The sequence below is a fragment of the Primulina eburnea genome, chromosome 3 (genome assembly GCF_022965805.1).
Source record: "Primulina eburnea isolate SZY01 chromosome 3, ASM2296580v1, whole genome shotgun sequence".
In the NCBI taxonomy this organism is placed as follows: Eukaryota; Viridiplantae; Streptophyta; class Magnoliopsida; order Lamiales; family Gesneriaceae; genus Primulina; species Primulina eburnea.
Genome location: NC_133103.1, coordinates 14,454,991 through 14,479,882, shown reverse-complemented (window position 1 = coordinate 14,479,882; position 24,892 = coordinate 14,454,991). Strand labels below are relative to the sequence as shown.

Genomic DNA, 24,892 nt, shown 5'->3' with positions numbered 1-24,892 from the left:
TACTCGGTGACAAAAACTTGTGTGAGACGGTCTCACGGATCGTATTTTGTGAGACGAATCTTTTATTTGGGTCATACATGAAAAGTATTATTTTTTATGTTAAAAGTATTATTTTTTTATTTTGAATATCGATAGGATTGACCTATCTTACAGATAAATATTCATGAGACCATCTCAAAAAGATTTACTATAATTTCACAATCCTTCATGAATAAGACAATACGTAGAAATATAATAATGATCTTTAACTATTCTTATAGTTTTGACAAATTATTCATTTATTATACAGATGGCAGTATAAAGTTATATACAGGGGAAATAAAATCTTATTATTAATATTACATTAGTTTTCCACAAAAAAATTAAAAATCAATTATATATATATATATATATATATATATACATGTAACTGTGGGCCCCATTATAAATGTCAGCGCAGACACCTCATCTAATTAAGTCATTAACATATCAATCTTATGCAAATTCCTTGCACCAGTTACAACTACATACTACCAAATAATAAGGAAATTATTGTGTCAGATATATTTGAAATGAGAAAAAAAACAATTATTTTATTTCAAAAATATAATTATGATAATTTAATTATTTAAAATATATTTTGTAACCAATAAATCATATAACATGACAAAAAAAAAAGAAAAAGAAAAAGAAAGAAAGATCACCCAACACTTAAACCAACAGAAAAAACACTTAAATTTGGAATCTCTCATTTCCATTATTTCAAGAATATTGTATTCTTCCTCCCTCTCCATATCCATCGATATCTTCCGTCTAGACAAAAAACGGAAAGCAATGATCACATTTTTCCCTCAATTTCTTTAGTCCTTTTCGCAAACTCCTAAATCCCATGCTTCTTCTTTCATAGTTCTTCCCTTGAAGATGGTTCAAAGAAAGGTTCCCAACAAGCTTTGTATCCAAGACAATAGTATTAAATCCGAAATTCGGTTGGCAAACCTTGAATCATCTTCGTTGCAGTACCAGGATATCAAGAATAAAGGGGTAGATTTGACAAAGAAAATGAAGAAATCGGGATCAATAAAGTTCGAAAATCATCGTTCTCCTAAGTTGCCGAATTATATGAAGTCCACCAGCAGTTCCGTGGCAAGAAAGGAGCAATTACAGGTTAGTACCAGAAGTACTCCAGCTAGTCTTGTTTCAAGTGATCTGCATGGAAAAAACTTGAACCGCCCGTCAAAACTTAGTGCAGACTCTATAAACAAGGCAGCAAAAACATCTGTTAGGACGACTGGTTTAAAAATTAAGAGGACTTTGATAAAAACTCCTAGTTTCAAACCAGGAAGAGCTTTGGTGAGAAAGTGTCCCAAGGTTGTTATATGTGAGGATTTCGATATTGCTCGAGCAACATGTTCTTCGACTTTGAAAGATTATAAGCTTCCAGATTATCTTGTGCTGAATCAGGGGGGAAACGAGTCAGAGGGCACGTCTGTGATCAAGGTTTGCCCATATACTTACTGTTCTCTTAATGGGCATCTTCATGATCCTCTGCCGCCTCTAAAGAGCTTCATGTCGGCGAAAAGGCTTATGCTTAAGAAGCAAAGGAGCGTGCAGTTGGGATGTCTGTCTCCACGACAAGCGAGGCCTGCCGGAGATGATACAAAATCTGATGAAAAACTCGTTTGTCCTCTTACTCTCGAGGAGCCAATTGGGTTTTTTGTTGAAATCTACAGTGCAGGGGAGAAAAAAACATCAATTACTGATTTTGTTCCGATGGTTCATGGTGGAGATGAAATTATAGCACCAGATTATGAAGAAGTTGAGGAGACAATTTTAGGTGGTGGTGATATCAATTTTCATGAGACTCTTGATGAGGACAGGAATGAAACAAATATGTACTTGGAGGCAAAAATACCGGAAGAAATTTCCTCACCGTCGTCATTCCAAGAGGAAACAAAACTTGGAAACTTGTGCATCTGGAATGATATTGCAACAAAGAGCATGTCTAGTATTCAACAATATGAACCAGATTCTGAATCTTCTGATACGGACTGGGAGACAGGGCGTTACTCTGCCCTTTATCTTGATTTTGATTATGAATCGCCATCCAAGGAAGAGAAAGGGGGTGCTTTGGATGGATTTCAAGATGAAAATGGGATGATTCATGACGGGTTCATCAAGGAGCCACGCGACTGCATCAATAGCTTATATGATGCAAATGATATGTCACAAGACACCTATAGTGAAGATAGTTTAAATTCAGATTCAGCGTCTAGCAAAGATGACTGTAGATCTGAGGTCTCATTTCACTATCTGGATGGTTTAATCGGCATGAAAACTTCAGCAGCAATTGAGTTCCCAAAGGAAGAGCCAGAAACAATTTATGGAAATAAGGACTTGTCTTTTGAAGGCAACAAGACCCCAGAAAGGATTGCCCAGCTCGGTGACACCGAGGCGCCTTCCGACCTTCTGATTGAAGAAGAAGCTTCATTTGGTTTTCTAAACTTTGAATGTCTTCCAAACGAGGACGCTGTTGGAGAAGCTGACCTCTTGAAGGATGTTGTCCAGGAAATGGTCACTTCTGGTGATAAAGCCATTAGTGATATAATTATAGATGTTGATGTGTCGGTTCAAAATTCTTCAGAAGAAGGCATTGGAATCTTAGTTGAAGAGAACCTCGAATCATTGAGCCCTACAGAAGCTGAAGCCGTTATCGTTCATCAAATGAAAGAAGATAGTTCAGAAAGTGCAACTAAACCAGATCAAGTTGCAACCCAAAATATAGTTGGCAGAGGAATCTCGAAAAACAATCTACTTCTTCCAGATCAGTTCATCGGTGAAGGAATCGCAATAGCAATAGCTAAATGCAAGAGGTTCATGGAGGAAAGTGATGAAGAGGGACAATTCAATCCCAAGGAACCAAACTTTTTGCCGCTGGAACCGGAACCAGAAGCAGAGAAGGTTGATCTAAGGCATCAAGAGCTGGATGAAAAGAAAAACGCAGAGGAATGGATGGTAGATTATGCACTCAGACAAACAGTCACAAAACTAGGTCCAGCTCGCAAGAAGAAAGTTGCACTGCTTGTTGAAGCCTTCGAAAAAGTCATGCCAATAACCAAACACGAACTCAATCAGAGTCATAGTTCAGCTTTTGGTCATGCAAGACCTGTTCAGGCATGTAACTGATACCCCACTTACAGGTAAAACTCGAAAAACTACTTTATATTTCTGAAATGTCAGTGTGTGCATATTTTCCTCTTTTCTTAGAGCAAGAAGATTGATTGTTTCAGCTTCACTAATATCTGAAGCATAAACAAGAGTCGATTAAAGATGGTTCAATTCAATGTTCAACGCTCCTTTTAGCCAGCAGAAAACCAAGTACAATGGCTTGAAACTATAATGTTCTTTGTAAGTTAAAAGACAGAATTATGATGTTTTAGTGTTTTCGGAATTGTTCTGTACCAAACTGGTATCTTTACTATGTCGTGTTCTAGTGTGTTATATAAGTTGATCGACAAAAATCATCAGTTTCTTCTTGATCAAATGAGGCATCCTATTAGGCCATCTTTGTTTTGGATCAATGGAATGGTTTGTTTTCGATTATTATTCATTCTGAAATATAACGTGACACACTTGAAAATATACTGAAAATTATAATGAAATATTTTATTTTATTTTTTGTAACAACCTTGGTATCTATTTGAAATATAATCTGAAACACTTGAAAATACACTAAAAATTAGAATGAAATATTTGATTTCATTTTTTCCTCTTCGGGTTCTGTCATTTGCTTCGACTCTTCGAAACTTTGCTAGCCACATTTTTTACTTTCCTTTGCAAGTATCTCATTTGAAATGATCATCATTATTTTTCATATCTAACAAAATATTTATTTTCTGGGGATTTGTTTAGCAATCATACCAAACAATTCCTTGTTCCTTTGTGACAATGTCTGAATTTCATATTAACCATGGCACCATCAATTTCTTGGATTTATGAAGACCAACCATAGTTTAGGTTTAAGCTCGGTTAATCTGGCTTCGCAAGCTGCCCTCTAGCCAAGTTTCAATTCATTCAAAGTTCGTCTTTTGTGGCTTACATTGCTTTTAATATCTGAATCTATCCTAAATATAGGGATTAAATTATTTAATTATTTAATATATTTTTATTCTAAAAATAAAACCATGATTGGAGTGATGGATTTAATTTTATTTTTTTGTATTAATTATATTTTTCAATATATGTGTTTTTTTTTATTTATTTTCACAATTTTGTTTGAAATTGAAAATTTAATGACATGTTTACTCGAAACTATTGTATTATTTAGGAATACACCTATTATTATTATTATTATTGAGATATTTTTTAAAGTGTAAGAAAATCTTTTGCATTTGATCAAGATCGATTGATGACGAATTGAAACATTAGAATCATATTATAAATCCAATTCAATTTAAAATTAGGGGAATTACATACTAATAAGCTAATCTGGTTGATAAACAAAAATTGTCCAATAAAAAAACTTATTAAAACAGTCAATTTTAATTCAATATTTTAAAGAATATCAATAAATAATTAAATTCAATTCAATTTTCATTGTTTCTTCAAGACCGATTTGTTTTAAACATATACAGAAATTTTTGTAAAATCATTTCATAGACCAATTTTTTGAGACGGATCTCTGATCCAGATTATTACTTTTATATCCAAATTAAGTATTATTTTTCATTTCAAAATTATCGTTTTTAGTTAGTTATATTATAAAAAAATATTGTATAATATTTTGAGTATCATGTTCTTAATTTTTCGAACTCGGACATGTGAGACAATCAAACTTCCCCAAAAGAATCTAAGTAGGCCTACACAAAACAAGAATACAAGAGAAAAATTAAACTTTTGAGAGAAAATAACCTTGTATTGCTTTATTGCATTTCACAAATAAAGTGGTGAACCTATTTATACTACTCATCCAAAGAATAGATGACTAAGATCAATATCAACATACGGTGGAGATTAAGTCTCCATAATTATATATATATATATATATATATATATATATATATATATATATATATATATGTGGAGTATTTCTTAGATATTTTTTAGACATTTACAATGGATCATTCTAAATATGGAATATTTTATTGAATTCTTTAGAATTCTACAAAGTAAAAACTCACACAAATTATTTCTAGAAAATTCTACCAAGTTCAATAATCTATGTACTAATTCGATAATGTAGAAAAACATTTTTATATTAAATTAATTTTAAGGGTGAATTAATTGATTATTAGTAACAAAAAAATATTAATACGTACGTATGCATCGCGTGGAAGACACGAATCCATCGTTTCCTTCAAATAAAATATCGAGTTCAAGTTTTGTATCCGAATTAAAAAGACAAATATCGGAATAGTTTTTTTTCGACGCAATTTGATCGTGAGATCTAATTCCAAATATAGAAAATAAAATACCGTGTGTTCCATGTGCAATACAGCCTAACATCTTTATTAAATAAAATATATTTCATTTTTTATGTATGACTTAAATAATGCAAAAACTTGTGTGAGATAGTCGCACGGGTCGTATTTTATGAGACATATCTCATATTTGGGTCATCCATGAAAAAATATTATTTTTTTTGTTAAAAGTATTAATTTTTATTGTGAATATCGGTAGGATTGACCGTCTCACAGATAAAGATTCATGATACCGTCTCATAAGAGACGTATTCCTTAAATAAATTAGGCAGTCGTTGTCGAGGACATCCGTAAATTGTTAGCTTCGCAACCATTTCTTTTTAAACTAATATATATATATATATATATATATATATATATATATATATATATATATATATATATATATATATATATATATATATATATATATATTGCAATTTCAACCTATATAAATTTATAAATTATGGGAATATTTGAGAATAAGAAAATTAATGCATGTAACTTTATTAAATCTACACGAGTAATGCAAAAAATCACCAAATTATATTTTCAACTTACGTCATGTTGTGCCATTGAAGAAACCGGGAATATTTAACAAAATTCTTCTGTGTCATAATTACATTTTATTAATGTAAACAGATTTAAAATTTTGAATGATAATATATATGTTTGTTGACTTTGAACTACTAATTTTCTTCTTTTCGGCCTTAGCTATAGCCAAATTAACAATCTTTTGAGAATTAGTGCTTTCAAATATGTTCAAATTAAATTGATCTGATTTATCTTGAACTAATTTGACGTGAATCTGAAGAACTTCAAAATTTTAAATTGAAATCTTCCAATTATATACGTATATATCGTTTTGATATGATGCTCATATCCGAACTTGGATCAATTATATGAAATCTTTCACAACCATATATATATGACACATGTAGAAGATTTTAATAGATTATGGGTATTGATAGCTTAGAAACAATTTTTAGAAATGAAATATTTATACCCTAAAAAAATGAAATATTTATTAATTATATAATATTAAATAAAACATACGTGAAACCTAATATGACTATAAGAATAAAATATACCATTCATGTTTCATGTGATGTGCTTTCGTCCATCTTTTTTTTAAAAAATAAATAAATATTTGTCTTTCAAGCTCATGATATAGATTACGCGTACACAATGAATATTACGTGCCAATAACTTGTCTACTAGTCTGAACTAACGAATTGTTCCATCGGTCCATGGGTTACAACGATTTGTTTACGGATTAAGATCTTGACATGTGTTCGTTTTTAATATCGTACTCGAATATTGGATTTTAAGCTTGAGCAAGATCTCAAAAAATGACATATGTCAAGATCCTGACCTGTGTAGGACAACATATGCATGTATAGTAGCAAACAAAAGAAATTTTTTATTAATCTTAAATACGAAAGTGAAATATAATTTGTTTCCGGCCGGCCATATATCTCTTGTCCATATCCTACACAGGAAAATATTTTTTAGAAAAGTAGAATTAGAAACAAAATAATTCAAGTCGAAGTTTGACTTATATATAAATATTCTTGAAGATTACTTCCAGCTGCTAATTTTATTAACCTTGAAGCCATATTTACACAATATATGTATAGATACATATTAGATACACACATGTGTGTGTGTCTATATATATATATCTATTCTATACTATTATAAATATATGAGTTTGAATTGTGAATTTACTTGGTTACCCTTTTCCAACTATTACTTAATTAATGTCTTATTTATTAATTTAGGTGACTTTTCAATTTTCTTATCTAATTACCTAATTTGTTTAATTGATACATTTTATTTTACTATGCATTATTTCACATCAATATATTTTCTAAGCTTTATAATAAAAAATGATTTCAACTTAATTTTTTTAAACTTCAAGTTACATTAATATATAAATTTTTTGTTAGCTGTTCAGATTTAATTTTTAAAACTTCAATTTAAAAAAACATATATGTTTTATACCTAAAAATAGTTCAAACTTTATTTTTAAACTTCAAGTTAAAGATTTAATTTTTAAAACTTCAATTTAAAAAAACATATATGTTTTATACCTAAAAATAGTTCAAACTTTATTTTTTAAACTTCAAGTTAAATTAACATATATCTATAAATTTTTTGTTAACAATTCGGACTTAATTTTTTAAACTTTAAGTTACAAAAAACATATATGTTTTATAAATAAAAATAGTTCAAACTTTATTTTTTAAACTTCGATTTAAATGAACATATAAATTTATGGTTAGCGGTTCGGACTTAATTTTTTAAACTTTAAGTTAAAAAAAACATGTATGTTTTATAAATAAAAAAAGTTCAAACTTTATTTTTTTAATTTCAATTTAAATGAACGTATAAATTTATGATTAGTAAACTTCAAGTTACATGTACATATAAATTTTTGGTTAGCGGTTCGAACTTAATTTTTTAAAACTTCAAATTTAAAAAAAAATCATATATGTTTTATAACTAAAAATAGTTCAAACTTTATTTTTTAAACTTCAACTGAAATGAACATATAAATTTATGGTTAGTATTTTTTAAACCTAAAATATATTTTCTATTTTCTAATATATTTTCTATGTTTTATAACCAAAAATGGTTCAGACTTAATTTTTTAAACTTCAAATTAAAAAAATATATATGTTTGATAACTAAAAATAGTTCAAACTTTATTTTTTAAACTTCAATTTAAATGAACATATAAATATATGGTTAGTATTTTTTTGACCTACAATATATTTTTTATTTTTAAATATATTTTCTATGTTTTTTTAAACTTCAAATGCATAAACATATAAATTTTTTGTTAGCGGTTCGGATTTAATTTTTAAAACTTCAAGTTAAAAAAACATATATGTTTTATACTTAAAAATAGTTCAAACTTTATTTTTTAAACTTCAAGTTAAATGAACATATATATAAATTTATTGTTAGTATTTTTTAAACCTACAATAAATTTTTCTATTTTTAAATATATTTTCTATGTTTTATAACCAAAAATGGTAAGGACTTAATTTTTTAAACATCAAATTACATGAACATATAAATTTTTTGTTAGATTTTTTGTTAGCTGTTCAGACTTAATTTTTCAAACTTCAAATTAAATAAACATATATGTTTTATAACCAAAAATAATTTAAAATATATTTATTAAACTTCAAGTTAAATAAACATATAAATTTGTGGTTAGTATTTTTTAAACCTATAATATATTTTCTATTTTTTTTAACAAAAAATGTTTCATACTTAACTTTTTTAACTTAATGTTAAATCAATATATAAATATGTCATTATCTCATTTATATTTATCTATAACACTCATCCATACATTTTTAGTGATCTAATATTTGATTTGCATATGTTTCGATATATAAATTTAGCATAAATAAATATTTGTAGATGTTGGTGCTTTATTGTTTTGAAATAATTGTGAGGACATCACGATATGAATAATTTTAGTTTTTTATTTTTTGTAATAATAATAATAATGTATTGTGATTTCACCGACTTATTAAAATGAACATACTCATATAATATTGCTCTAACGTTTGTTGATTTGATTGATTTATATACGATTAATGTATGTTTTTAATTTTTTAAAATTTAAGCTAAATGAACATATTAATTTTTAGTTAGAGGTTCAGACTTAATTTTTTAAACTTCAAGTTAAATAAAATTAATTTATTTAATTGATAGATTGATACATCATTATGCATTATTTTCCCTATTATTAGTTAATAATTGATATAATTTTAATTTAATTTAGTTTATTTATTTATTTAATTGATACATAACTATGCATTATTTCAAATAAAAATTTGAATGCTATTAATATTTCTTACATATTTTTTTATTATGCATTCTTTCACATGAAAAAGTAGGCTATTATTAATATTTTTTAAAGATATATTTTCTATGTTTCATAACAAAAAATAATTCAAACTTGATTTTTTAAACTTCAAATCAAATAAACATATATGTTTTATAAGCAAAAATGGTTCGAATTGTATTTTTTAAACTTCAAGTTAAATGAACATATAGATTTGTGGTTAGTGATTCAGAGAATAAAATATAAATCAAACAAAGAGAAGAATTTTGTTTTCTATTATATATATTTTTTATTCAGCAATGAGCCTTTTATAGGCAAATATACATATGAAAAAAACCATAAAAATAGCAACAATATTTGACCACTAAATAACAAATATGCTAAGATAATTATTTTCTGTAATACTTTGTTAATAGTAAACAATGACTAACAGATTTTATTTGACAAGACAGATAACTAAGTACTTCGACAAACCTTTAACAATTCAATAATATCTCCCTTAAACCGATAAGGTAAACATCGGCTTAATAAGAACATCATCCTTCAAATTTGTTTTGTAGTATGCTAATACCAAGTAGCTCCCTTAGTTTATGAAATGCAGGTAGTTTCAGGGACTTGGTAAACATGTCAGCTACTTGGTTTTCACTTTTGCAATATATGAGATCAATTGTTTCATTCTTTGTGCAGTCACTTAAAATTGATATTTCACATCAATGAGCTTGCTTCTTTCATGGAGGACTAGATTCTTTGATAGTTTTATGGCTGAACTATTATCATAATAAATTACAAAAAGATCATGATTCTTGAATTTAAGCTCTTCAAGAATTTTTCTCAACCAAATAGCTTTACATGCACGTGAAGTTGATGCAACAAATTTAGCTTCAATGGTTGATAAAGTAACAATTGATTGTTTCTTGTGTTCGTTGTCGGCATCATAAAATCTTCTTAACAACTTAAAAATGCATTTCTGTAGGATTCTCAATGTATCTGCTTATGAGACTGAAAGAATACATAATATCCGACATTGTTGCTGTCAAATACATTAAGCTTCTAACAATTTGCTTGTAAAATGTGTTGTCAATCTTATTTCCTTAACAAATTTTTGTTATCTTCAAACCATAGTCTACGGGAGTACTTGCATAATTACATTTCTTCATATTAAATCTGCACAAAACTTTTTGAACACATTTCTTTTGTGAAATAAAAATCTCATAAGTAGATTGAACTACTTCATATCAAGAAAATGATGCATCTTGCCAAGATCCTACATATCAAACTCAACCATCATGGACTTCTTAAATTTTGCAAACATGACACTATCATTTTCAGAGAATATAAGATCATTAACATATAAACAAACAATGAGATTTTTCCATCATCTTCAATTTTGTACAAAGTTTATACTCATATGAACTTTTTTGAAAACATACCTTAAAAAATAAGTCTTAATTCGACTATACTAAGCTCGTGGGGCTTGCTTTAACTCATACAAAGTTTTTTTTTCAATTTATACACTTTATGCTCATTTCCAACTTAATATAACAAGGAGGTTGATGGATACATATATATTCTTCCCAGTCTCCATGTAAGAATGTCGACTTTCCATTTTCTTTCAATTTACTCATGTAAATCTACTTCACACATCGTTTTTTGACCTTTTGGAAGCTCGATGAGTTCCCAAGTTTTATTTTTATCGATGGATGTGATTTCAGCATCCATTGCCTTTTGCTATTTTGATTCTTTGACACCTTCTTCAAAAGCTACTGGATCACAATATGAAAATAGAGCAAAATGAACAAATTAATCTTCAATTTGGTTATTACCAGTTACCTCATAATTTGTCATCCATGTTGCTCTTCTTCTAAATCGTTGAGATCTTTGTTCATTTTCTGTCTCGTTGACTAAAATATGTTGATTGATTATTGATTGTTGCTTGTACTCTACATATTATGCATTCTCCAAAGGTTGATGCATTTCTTCTCCATTTTCTCCATCAAAATCAGCTTGAATTGGTTGTTTAACAATATTTTCATCAACGAAAAACTACTGAACATCATGAATATTTTTGGCATTGGGATAATTGGATCTACCGATTATCGTGTTAGTATCTATTTGGTTCAACTTTGAACACAATTCTTTTTCTGCGCGTATATTTTACCTTGTTGACTTGTAACTCAACTGAGTTGAGATAAAGCGATTGTATTTTGTTAGCTCAAACCAATAATACCGAAAGTTTTAATAGGTATTCATTCACCCCCTCTAAACATCTAGCCGGTCCTAACAACATATGAGATTGAGTACATGCTGATAGTCATAGCCTAAAAAACGAAAGCTAGAGAAATCCATCATTCATTGTTGCAATTGCAATTATTAAATAACAAAAGGACACTTGGTTATTGTATGTTGTTGAATTAGTTAAATATAATTTGACATAACATATTGATAAAATAATGAATTCCTTCAAAATCATTGCTTAAGAATTGATATGTGCATTAATCGATATTTGAACAGTCGTTTATTAATTATTTTAATTTAAATTATTTAAATTGTGTTTGTTTTATCCTTTTATTTTAATTTCAATTTAGTTTATTAATTTATTCAAGTTTTTGTTCAAGTTAATTAAAGAATTGTTTTTAATGTAGATTTGTAATATATCAAGTTTTTTCGGACGATATCTGTTCTTGTTATTAAAACTTGACATGTACACAGAAATAACAAACAAAATTACATAACGAAAAGTAAATTATTTAAAATAAACATGTGAAAACATGTAAATTTCATATATGTAATTAATATGAATTTATAAAAAATATAATTTTCAATTTTATTTATTATATCAACTAATTTTATCTCAAATAAAATCGTTTCCACGTGCAACGCACGTGCACTGTTCTAGTATATATATATATATATAGGTTTTTTTTTTTTTTTTTTATATATATATAGGTTGATTGCTAATTCTTTAGGCAAACCACAATGGAAAATATACAAGTTATACACAAGATAATAAATTTTTTGTTGCTTCTTTGTTATCTGTCAATAGTATTCCAGCCCTCAAATATCTGTATTGCAGCAGAATCAACAAGGGAGCAAAAGAGTTGCAATGTTTACGAAGGAGAATGGGTGCATGATGAATCTTACCCGCTTTACGACTCGCTCGATTGCCCGTTTATTCGAAAAGAATTCGATTGCTTGAAGTACGGTCGACCCGATCACCAGTATCTTAAATATAGATGGCAACCCAATATGTTAATAATTGGTATCATATATATCTGGTTAGGGACAAATTGAAAAATAAGCAAAATAATAATCTATATTAAAATAAAAATATATTTCAATATGAATATATAATAAATCCCATCTCGTAAATAATATTAGATCATTGTGTAGTCGATCGCCATTGACTAAATTGTCAGCTCTGCATGCTTTTGTCGCTAAAATATTGTCTAATTTTAACATCTAGATTTTAATAAATTATTTCAGTACTTATATTTTGTTGTGTATTCGATAGCCGAATAGATTATGGTAAAAAACCATGCATCTCTTTATAAATTTTTATTTTTTAAAAAATTAATCTTGATCAGAAACCACAGTCGCTACCTTTTGGTGCGCGACACGACGCGATGCGGCGCTGCTCTTCAGTAACACTATTTTTAAATGTTAAGAGAATTCGAATATTTATTTTATGAATTAGTATGTTGAATAGAAAGATTTTGTCTATATGATATAGTTGGGATTATATGGAAGTTGATGGAAAGATAGTAAAGGACATGGATAGAATGGATATAATTAGGGAAGGATTAGAGACTTGCAAAATGGGTCAACTCGGATGCGGATCCTTCTAAAAAAAAGTTTTTTTCAAGGGGTATCTCCACCCCATTCCAAGCAAGGACAAATAGTTAATCTTGAAATTTCGATTGTAATTTTTGGACAAATATTTATAAGTAAATTAAATAAAGCTCGGTGCCATTCCCTGATAAATTACTCTATCTATCATGTTAAATGAATCTCAATTCATATTCATTGTTAATAAAATAGTGATTGTACATAATTCAGACATTACGATTATTGTTTGAGACAGTAGCACTACAAAAGGATCCTGACGAGTCCCATGAGTACAAGATCTTTCATATGAACTATGATCTACTTTTGCTTTTCAATCGTGAAATCACCCCTTCTTCCTCTTCACAAAGAATTCAACTGAAAGACAGTTTTGAAGTTACGAACTACCAAATATTTTGTTCTTTCTTAGGTTATTTGATGCTTTCACGGGACATAAAAAATTGGCCTCACGGTAACAACCAAGGCTCCAAAATCCCGTGTTGTTCTTGTAACCGAAATAACAAACACAGATCCTTTAAACTTACAGTCGAGCAAAGCTACAGCTCTAACAAATCGAGTATATACACTGTTCGAGTTCAAAATCAATGAAGTAATTTAGTCACCAGAGGTTAGCCATATAGAATATTAACTGGATCATTTATTCTTTGATGGACTGACTGGAAAATTTTCTTCTGGTTGTTTTTTCCACAAGTAGTTGGAAGCTTCAATCCACCGCGGATGGACAAGAAATTTATTCTCATGGACTGCCCAACGAGATTTGTCGGTTCCTGCGTCCAGAGAGACCACATGTGTCACAGATGAGTCGAGTTCCATTGAACATGTAGCTCCTAGCTGCATAGCCATTTTCCATAGATGATGCTGCTCAGCCTGAAAATTGGTAGGAAAAACACGGCTGAAGACAACTTTGCAACCCATCAAGACCTCCTCACGAACTCTCTTTAGAACCTGCGTGCATACCAGGTCTAAGTAAAAAATCTGATGTCTATTATATATCTGCAAGTGACTAACAATTTATCAAACAAACATGTAGGTAAACTAAACTAGCCAAATCATGCAAGTATTAAATCAGCAGTTAATGATTCAAAATCATCACGTAATTTGGTCACAAACATGATCAAGCAATCTAACAGACCACATTGACAAAGAGTTCGGATTATTGATAAGGCTGTTCCTAAATCATTTTACAAAAAATGATCACGAGCCGGTCACAGTCTTTTATGCATTTATTAATGATAATTTTTATGAAACTTTTTTACAACTTAAGAAATCTATTGTCTACAAAATTAGATACTAATGTTCATTTGATAGTTTAGATCTACAAAATGAATCTATGACTCTAAATTTAGTTTCAAGTTTGGCAAATTAACTTTCGTTATCGTTTTCAATGCTTTCACACATTTGTTGGATGTTGCAGCTTTGGATATTTTATGTTTTTCCCCTTGCATGTTATTTGATCTCGTTCCCTATTGTCTTCAGCACGCAGCCTGATTAGATTTTTTAGCTCGATAGGCTCCTTAAGGATTCAAATTCAAAAGGCTCGAATCAAGTTCAAATTATTGTTCAAGGAAGACTCCATTAAAATATTCAGTAATTCAAACTGATTGAGGTTGAACTTGATAAAATAGGAAAAATTTGCCTTCACTTAATTTGATACACCCCTAATTCCCACAAACACTCAAAACAATATAGAAAAAATTCAAATCAGCAGCACTCATCAATTCTTGTTAATACATATTATTAAACCAGCTTGGTTCATCTGAGTTACTTGGGAACACACAACAATCTACAAACAGGATGTCACCTCAGCTCTCTATACACCACATCATATTCCCCAAAACCAAAGAAATTCCTTTGGATATCATGAAGCCCAAAATAACCAAGACAAATAAATTTATAATGTACCTAGAGGCATGTTAGAAACTAGAAGCAATGACAGTTGAGAACAGATAGAATGTAAATCTCAGCCATCCCGTTAATATGTACCTGTCTCACATCTCGGTCCATCAGATTATCATCACGCCCCTAAAAGAAGAAAACTCCTATCAATATAATGAACTAGAAAAGAAGTAAGATTAGAAGTTTTGGAGGTCAAAGGGGGTAATCAGAGAAACAAGAAAATACCGGGTCAAAGAACAAACTGTGGATCCGCAGAAGCACTCTCAGGACAGTCGCCAGCGCTCCATCACTCTCACTTTCATCACTTCGAAGTTCAGAAAGCGATTTACTGTTGAAGCCAAAGTGCTTGCTACTTGAAGAAAAGAAGTGGTATCTCTCCATTAATATCAAATTCTCCTTGTGCTTCTTCCATACCTAAATAAAACAAGGCGGCAATTATAGATATGACTCTTCCTATTACGAAATTTTCTTGATACAGCACAGCATTGATAGGAAACAACAACAAAGAATATTGCAAATTAAAATCAAATAAAGAAATGTTTTTTAGAATGAGCTTGCAAACAAATACTTGAGGAAAAACTTTATATGCCAACAAGCACAAATGCACACATAGTACACATACCGACAAAGTGAAATGGGATTACAGAGATAATTCACAATTTATATATCAGAATTTCAGCTCAGCTATGTTAACATAAAATTTCTCAATATACTTTAAGGCCGAGGAGTAAATTATTGAGATTGATCAGTCAAACCTTTTCGCTCTGAAACATTCTGCTCTAAGAAAATCACTGGCTCGATAACAGTTTAATCCACCAAAACCAAATGAGATCGTCTTGTTACCCAATATGGGCTAAAATTGAGTGCCTTCTAGTCCAGTCAAGGCGCATGGCCAAGCTACATAACATGCTACAAATGAACACTAACCAACTTACTCCTTAATTCTACAATACTTGAACAGCAATTTCATTTACTTTCATCCAAGAAGTATAACACCAGAGTACCTATGTCAACAAGAAAAATGTACATGAAAATTTTAAGGTTGTAAACTTCAGCTTCTTACTGGCTTTTCGCACCAGATTGTAGTGTTTGTTACAGTGCAAAGTCATCTTTTTGACAAAGTTATAATACTGACTCTTCAAAAATTGAGATTCAGCTTCTAAATTGCAGTTTTTATTGTTTTGTTTATGGAGTTAAATTATATTGTTAGATATTAAATTTAAAATATTAGCAACGTTAGTTGATAGTTCAACCTCAAACATTAGATATTCAATTGCATAGAGGAAGCAATTTATAGCAAGTTTTTTGTTATAAGTAATAAAAGAAAGTTCTAGACAGACTCCTTGGAAAAAAATTCAACATTCTTGAAAGCATGGTTATTTTGCCCAAATGAACATAAGTCATAAGATAGCAACATGAAACAACACAGTAAAAATAAGGTATAAAAGAATCCCTTCCCACCAATTTCAGAATATAACTCGCTCAATTACCGCTTCAGTGTCATCAAGAATGAGGACAGCACTTTCTTGCCCCAAAACAATATCTAAACCCTTTTGATGCCTTTGTGTGCAATCCCCTTGAGCAATTATTCGAGAATTGAAGTAGACATCCCCAGGGTCAAGCAACTTTGCCATTTCCAAGGCATAGGGACGTTCGCCCATAGTGTATATGTACATCTCAAACATATTGCAAGCACTTTTAAGGAAGGAGTGTACAAATGGCCTCAACTTGGTCATCATCTGCATTGACTCGAGTCTAAATAGATCTCTCTTCAAAGTATCTTGCAAATTAAAAATAAAGGGAATTACATTCATATTAAAGTTCAAAGCAGAGAATCAGAAACGTAACATGGTTTTCAGCGGCATAAGAAATTCGAACAGTGATTTTTTTTTTGATCAGAAACATAATATTATATAAATTAAAAGTTGTAGTACAAAATAAGCGGATGAGTGATCCGCGAAATACAACAACCGCGAAGAATAAACAAAGTTCATGTCAATACAAACTTCAAATCCCTAACCACATCTGAAATTGATAGAAGACGAAATTCTGTAGCCCTTGTAATTGTAGTCGCCACTCTGAACTTAATGAGCTCCCATACAGCGCTGAATTCCGCCTTTTTTTCATTGAAGATTCTGTTATTCCTCTCAAGCCAAATGCTCCAAAATAAGATGTGAATCGTAACATACCATAAGATGCTTGCTCGACTCCCCGTAGATAGACCCGGAACGCTGATAAACATATCTGAAGCTTTTTGGGGAAACACCCATTGAAATCTCAGCTCTTGCATAACCAATGACCATAATTTCCTTGAGTATGAGCAATGAAGTAATAAGTGGTCCTGTGTCTCTTCATTGCGTTGGCATAACGAGCACCAGTTAGGGCATAACGCACAGGTTGGCCATCTTCTTTGCAACAAATCCGCTGTAGGTAATTTACCTAATGCCACAATCCACGAGAACATTTGCACCTTTTGTGGGACAGGAACTTTCCAGATATGATCGTGAGCAGGAAAAATAGGAAAGTTTTGGATTGGAAAGAAAGAATCGTAAAAAGACTTATCAGTAAACAATCCCGTGGAGTCCCCCAACCAAACCCTGTAATCGTCGACGCCTAGCTGAACCCTGACCGAATCTAACGCACTCGCAAGAGTAACAAACTCTTCCAACTCTAACTCATCTAGATTTCTCCTAAAACGCACATCCCACCTATAAGTTTGTCTACCCTGATGACTGACCACCTCTAAGAAGCTCAGATAGGTTTGTTTGACACGGAACAAATTCTAAACAAAGAAGGGAAACGAACTTTGAACGGAATACCCACACCCCCCCCACTCATCCTCCCAAAAACGAATGTAATTTCCCCCTCTCAAAACCGAACCCCACATTAGTTGAATTGCCGGGAAAATACAAGAGATGAATTTCCAGGGGCTTCTAAAAGTGCCATTTTTTGCCAAACCCAAATCCCACCCATTATCTTGGAGGCCGTATATGCTTTTGATCACTCTTATCCACAAAGCCTCCTTTTCCTTTAATCCTCTCCACCACCATTTACCTAGCAACGCTCTATTCCTCAAGACAATATTCCCCAAGCCCAACCCTCCTCGATTCCTTGGTTTGCAAACATGTTCCCAACTCACAAGATGACAATGTTTATCCTCGTCCAAACCATCCCAAAGGAAATTCCGCATCGTTTTTTCCAATATTTTTGCCACCTTTCTTGGCATCTTGAACAAAGACATGTAATAGGAAGGCATTGCGCAAAGAACCGATTTTATGAGTGTCAGGCGTCCCCCTTTTGACAAATCTTTCTTCCAACTCGCTAATTTTTTCCTCATCTTAGATACGACCGGTTCCCAAAAATCGAAGGTCGAAGGCCTACCTCCCAGAGGTAGCCCTAGATAATTAATATCTATTCCCTTGAAACCCTTTAGCTAACAGGCATCGAATTTCCATGTTACAATGTGCCAAGTAAATACCTTCAACTAGCTAGATGTAGATATTAAATAAATATTTTTTAGCTTGAAACAGATTGTCTTTTCTTGTGTCGAGTACCATAATGCCAACATATCCTAAGCTTATGGATACAAAGCTGTTTGAAATAGTTCTCAACAAAGTCATCGGACTTTGCGTCCCCCCATTCTGGATGCTTAACTCGAATTGTGATAGCATAAATACAGACAGGTGCATAAAAAAACTTCATGCCCATGCAAGGGCATAAACTTGGTTCCATTTAAGCTTCCGTGCATTCTTAAAGAGAATACCCGGGACGCTACACTATGGGTCACATGTTCAATTCCATCAAGCTACAGGTTGAACCAATTGTGGAAGTGGATTGTTGGTAAGCAAAAAATAATCAATTAAAAAATGACGCTGCTAAACTATTTCTGTCGCTACAAACAGCTATTGCCTCAGATATAACAGCAAGGATTTGGATCTACATAAAAAGATTACCAACCAAGACCACAATCTATGTAGCACAGATACTCGTTTAAAAAAATTGAATTATCGGATACGACAAACACGCCGATACGCGTGTCGGATACAACAAAATTCGTATCATTGACCGCTTGTAGGTTTGACCAGTAGACACAATGAGGATGTTTCATGGACAGAGTCATGATATGTTTTCCGGATACGTTTTGGCGAAATAGCAAATAATTAAAAGTTTTAGGGGTTAAATTGAGAGAAATTGTACTTTTTGAGGACTAATAAAAAAATAATTTAAAAGGAATTGGACACGTAAGTGCCAAGGTCTAATCTAATTGTTTCCTGGTCTGCGTACTCTCATTGTCATCGATTATCGTCGCTCCTCTCTTTTTCTTCTTAAATCCCCACTGTGTTTTTTTAAAAAATTTAACATCTTTACTGTCATGTGGCTATGGTTGTTTCTCATCATGATAAACCATGACTTCTCACGTTTTCACCATTGTTCCTTATGCTTTTTGGATTTCAATTATGGTGCTAGATTCCCCAAACACACGACACTTTTGTTGGGAAGACTATTTATTGTTATTGTTTTGTTATTTCAGCCTATTTTGCAATGGAAAATTTTCAAAATGAGAATATGGCTTTCTATCTCTACAACTTTATATTTTTAATACAAAATATATATATATATAAATATATATATATATATATATATATATATATATATAATTGTCGTATCATATTCGTATTGTGTCTTATATTTTCAAAATTTATCATATCGTATTCGAGACAATACCATACGTGTATCCATGCAACACAGACCACAATAGGTTGAGAAAAAAATTTACCTGGCAAAGCATCTCTTTGGTTTATTAAGTATCCTTCTTCTACAGTAACATCCACAAGTCGAGTTGAATTAAGCAATGTATGATCTAAATCAAGAACCAAGTAAAGCTTTTTATGATGTAGCAACTTCTTCAGGTCCTTCTCACGTAAACGGGAGATTTCATCATTGGCAAGCCTTAGGTTCTGCATGAACCATGAATTTACTTTAAAAATTAGAACACAGTGATTTTGAAAGGAAAATTGGGTTCAATTATGCTATTGAACATCGCCTATCAATCCCAAACTCGATGTAATAAAACAAGAATGAGAATTAAAATAAGCAGCATTTGGACTCACTGTTTACACATGGTGGCGTGGAACTAACAGAATACATTTTTTGAACTTATTTCTTTCATTTTCACTCCAACAGCCATTATAAAAACTGATCCAATGCCATACAGAAATTCAAATTAGGGCTACCACAACCTCAGCAGCCCTGTGATGACCAAATACATTCCATTTCATGTATTGGCTTAAGTAGTTCTGATTTATTTCACTTGAGCTAAGCCTCTTAATTGAGGTTTATATTGTCCTGAAAACATAAAGCTTTGATTTTGATTAAAGGATATTTTATATTCTTTTTACTCCCAGAGGGAACTGGGAGCTAAAACAGGGTGACATTTTAATTGGAGTTGGGAGCAACACACACACAAAGTGGCACCATCTTCTACATATCATATTTTCTAGGATATAACATTGCAGAATATAATAGTATTTTCAAAAAATTAACCTTGTGGATGTACCCAAATGCAACACCAGATTCGTCATCCATTTTTATACCGCATTTCATGCACATTCCTGCATAGACACCAGGATGTAGGCACTTATTCTTCTCCGGAGACGACCCTGCATTCCAGGAATCAAGCAGAACCAAGGAATTAATCGTCCATCATAAAAAAAACTCATAAATAAAAAAGCAAGGAGAATCAGACAAATAAATTATCAAAATATGATGCAAGCTTAGTCCACTACTCAACTCAGGTTGGCAGGTGCTTGTGCATACAATAGTATTCAAGTCCAACATCTTAGTCCTAGGAAGAAAAGAAGGGGATAAAATACAGCCAAGAGAAGTAGAAAGTGTAAAAGTAAGGATCAATGCGTCCAATCTGATGCAGTTGCACAAAATAATAGAAGAAAGTTGATAATCACTGAAAACACTGATATGCCAAAGTACCACTCCATTTAACTAATGCAAACCAAAATGACAAGCCATGTAACATATCCATAAATAAAGTAGAAATTATGTTGGTTCAGCTATTTATTATCGAATTACATATACATCATCCAATACATATCGTCACTATCTCAAGAATGATAACACAAAAGGGAAATGGATTTGGCAGCCAAATAAGACAACAAATCATCAAAACTCTCACAACCAATCCGGGGATTCAAGGAAAGTTGTGCCAGTTTTACCCAGAAAGATTCAATCTATTTTTTTATTGGATGATATGCAGTATTTTTATTATTACGAAAAATTACATTAAAATTCATTTTTATAATTATGAGTTCAATAATTTTAATTTAATACGAACTTAACCCACAGTTAATAGTGTATTGTTTACGGTATGCAATGCAATCAATCATTGAAAGGCATCAGAATTGTATCCAATCATAAATTTACCACCAGAGATTTGCAGTGGTTCACCTTGAGATGAGGAACTCGGCAGATCAGCAACATTTTCATATGACTCCACCAGTCCACCTTGCGCCTTTTAGCTCTACAACGATAAAAATAAGTGCTGATATCACGCATAACATCACAAGTAGGAGCACAGGCCCGAAATGCCTATGAAAAATGTGATTCATATAAAATTTCAAAAATGGTGTGAGCACGTGAGCAAGCTTTGGTAACTTCTATTGCAAAATGCTACTTCAACTTGAAAGGTTTGAACTAAAAACACAAAGACAGGCTAAACCATCTTCTTTCATCCACCCAGCTGACAAAAATCCATTCTTTAAGACAATGTGTGCGTTAATGGAGAGATAGAGAATTAAAATGAAATGAAAAATATTTGATAGCCCTATAACACAAGTAAATTTATTAGAAGTTTGAAATTTGACTACTGTATTGATCCATTATATTCATCGCACAAGAATCATACATGATTTGACAGGTTCCTTTCAAAAAACTGCAAAATTCATATTTGTCGACTCACATCCCTAGCACCAGAATGTTATAATCAAAGCATGAGACAACAAAAACCAAAATCTTATGTGTAAAAAATTCTTAACTGAAGCATACCTGTCAAATTTCAAATCATAATCTCCCTCCTCGACATCATCATTATTCTCCTCTTCTTCTACAACTTCTTGAATATCTGCTGATGCATCAGAAATAGCATCCAACTCCGCGTCAAGAATTGATGCAAAGTCATCACTGCTTGACGAGTGCACTGGAGAATCTGCTGCTACACTCATCTGATAGCCATCAAATATACATCAAAAATGACGCTGCTTTGTACTGAATGGAAATCTGACTTGCAACCACTGGGAACAAAAAATATACATATAAACCATTGATTCAATTCAGCTAATAAAAACAATACACGTACCCATATGGAATCGATTTTATGGGTCCTCTTTTTCTAGTCAATTTTATCAAGGGCATCTTTAAAATAAACCAGCCAAAGAGAACATTTTTTCAACAAATTTAATGCATATCATTTATGCCATCTTTCTAATCATACCAACACTCTTGGCCCAACCAACTTAAGTGTGTTCGAAATTCAAACTATTCCAAGGCATTCCTGACAAATATTTCTCAAGTGCTTGCGACAACAGGGATTCAGAAAGATTATTATTTTAAATTATATCACTTCTTTCTCGAAGAAATTCATTTTGATATGCCAAATCTAATGTCTTTCATTCTCAAATTCGAAAAACAGACTCATAGTTATTAGGAGCAGAAAATCAGAAACCCTAGGCATATAATAAAGCATGGATAATAAATTTAACTGCTATATTACATGCATTTACATTCGAACAGTTTTGAGCTCAATTTGAATTCTAGTAGCTAAAATTCTCGAGCCTACTAAACCCGGAGGCGAATTCAAAATATTGAGCTCGGCTTAAACCTATAAAACTCAAACATTAACTCGACCCTATTAACCTCCAACACCAACAAAAAAGGTGAAAACAAAACCAAACACGGACAAGTAAACTAAAAGGAAAACAAATAAGAAAAACAACAATAATTGGATCCAAGATAACGATACAAGAATAGGAATCCATACCCAACTTTAATATTCAACAAGCCCGGATTCACTGACGAAAGAACACTCAGATTTCAGTTGAATATAAGACTCAAGCAGCTGCGGAGGCTGACGTGGACGAACAATGGATCATATAACATGTAATTTGGCACACTTGTTTGGTTCAATGCCTCGAAAAATTGATTTTGAACATTGGAACTGTACAAAGAATTTGAAAACAATGAAATATTAGCATGTGCCTCTGCTTTGTACCAACCCACCATAATATACCTTGTGTGGATAGCAGCCGAGAGGAGCTTCTCTCCGAGTGCGTTAATGGAGTTGCTTCTCCTGTGTCTACGACGTGACAGAGTCGGGGAGAAAAGGTTTTTTATTTTATTTTTTATGAAATGCTATTATTAGGCTTTCTAAAAACTGGCCCATAAATCTTGTTAGGGCCTGCATTCATGTTTGAGGAGTGGGTTGATAAGCTTAACAATTATTTTTGCGGGCCATCTAAATTATTGGGCTTGTGACAGACTTGTTATCTATACTATATTATTATTATTATATTATATTATTAGTACGAGGACATGATAATAACTAATCAGAGAAACTTCTTTGATTATGTAAAAGAGCTTCAGAATATGATAAAAGTTAGTCTCAACTGTGCGTTTTCTGATAAATTACGCAAATGCGGACTACCTTGTGGGAGTCTGCAGGTGATTGTGTAATTCATGAGATTTTATTTCGCAACGAAACTCCCCACAAAATTTGTTAAATGCATGGCTTCAATTGCAGGTTCCACATGTCACAGAGGACGTCGCTTTAGCTGTTACTGATTTGCATCCAACTTTGATCTCTTTGCTCGTACGTACTCTATCTTGTAAGTTTTTCTTATTCTTTGGTTCTTTTTTATCGAGTTTGTGTCATGTAGTAGCTCTATATACTTTGCCTATTCCTGTGTATCATCATCCATGTCTTATGTGAGGACTTTTGCTCTTAATTGGTTAGTATTTAATGACCAAACATAGCGAAAGTAAATAGCGAAAGCGATTAGAAATAGCGAAAGCGATTAATGACCAATCAGGATCTATTAATGTAAATAGCAAAAGCGATTAGAAAATTTTTTTGGACCAATAGAAATTTCGGCATGGCCTCCTCGTAAGTAGGACGTCTCAAAAATTTTCAAACAACACAAATAACATTTATATATCTGAAATAAAGTCATAACATCAATTCACAAACCTACAATCGCATTGGCTAGGACTAACAGAGCCGACAAGACTCGATCACACAACTATCAATCCAAAACATCGTAAAAGTAACAATATAGCTACACAGGGCATCATCTGGCAAATGTATGACTCGATGATATAATATATACATAAATATACATATGTATAACCTTATATGGCATCAAAAACACCCACAGCATAAAAGGAAAAGATGTTAGGCCCTAATACGACGAACTAATAAAATCATGACAAATATAACTGACATGAAATAAAATCAAATAAAATACAATGAAATGCGTGTCGGTAACAACGAAATAACGGATACCAAAATGGAAACAAATTAATCACATCAGCAACAGGAACATTGGTCACCCGTGCCAGGAATCCAGCAACGTAACATCAAGCTGCCTCGGTAGCGACCCGATCAATCATTGTGCAGTTATTAGGAGTGTGTTAATCATATCAATCGATCCATCAACGAGATGTCAGGAGTGATCTAACCCTATCACTCGCTTTATCGATGACTCAACATCTCTACATATCAATAATAATAACAATTAACGGAGTCAAAGCTCGAAATGATATGTATGAATAAATGAAT

General features: G+C 31.7%; 2 protein-coding genes across 2 annotated transcripts; one reads left to right on the top strand and one right to left on the bottom strand.

The window, feature by feature from the left end:
* The first annotated feature begins 729 nt into the window (after positions 1–729).
* On the top strand, positions 730–3,650 carry LOC140826762 (uncharacterized). The gene is made up of 2 exons (XM_073189259.1): positions 730–3,176; positions 3,267–3,650. Exon 1 carries the CDS (start codon positions 901–903, stop codon positions 3,160–3,162), a length of 2,262 nt encoding a protein of 753 aa, XP_073045360.1. The 5' UTR covers positions 730–900; the 3' UTR covers positions 3,163–3,176; positions 3,267–3,650.
* A 9,818-nt stretch (positions 3,651–13,468) lies between these two features.
* LOC140826759 (RNA polymerase II C-terminal domain phosphatase-like 4) lies at positions 13,469–23,489 on the bottom strand. Its single transcript, XM_073189256.1, is given in 11 exon segments — positions 13,469–14,094; positions 15,133–15,171; positions 15,271–15,459; positions 16,536–16,825; positions 19,823–20,003; positions 20,590–20,705; positions 21,484–21,543; positions 21,546–21,580; positions 22,105–22,349; positions 23,096–23,272; positions 23,345–23,489. Coding segments are annotated over 9 exon segments (1,398 nt in total). The 5' UTR covers positions 22,281–22,349; positions 23,096–23,272; positions 23,345–23,489; the 3' UTR covers positions 13,469–13,782.
* Between the last annotated feature and the right edge of the window lie 1,403 nt (positions 23,490–24,892).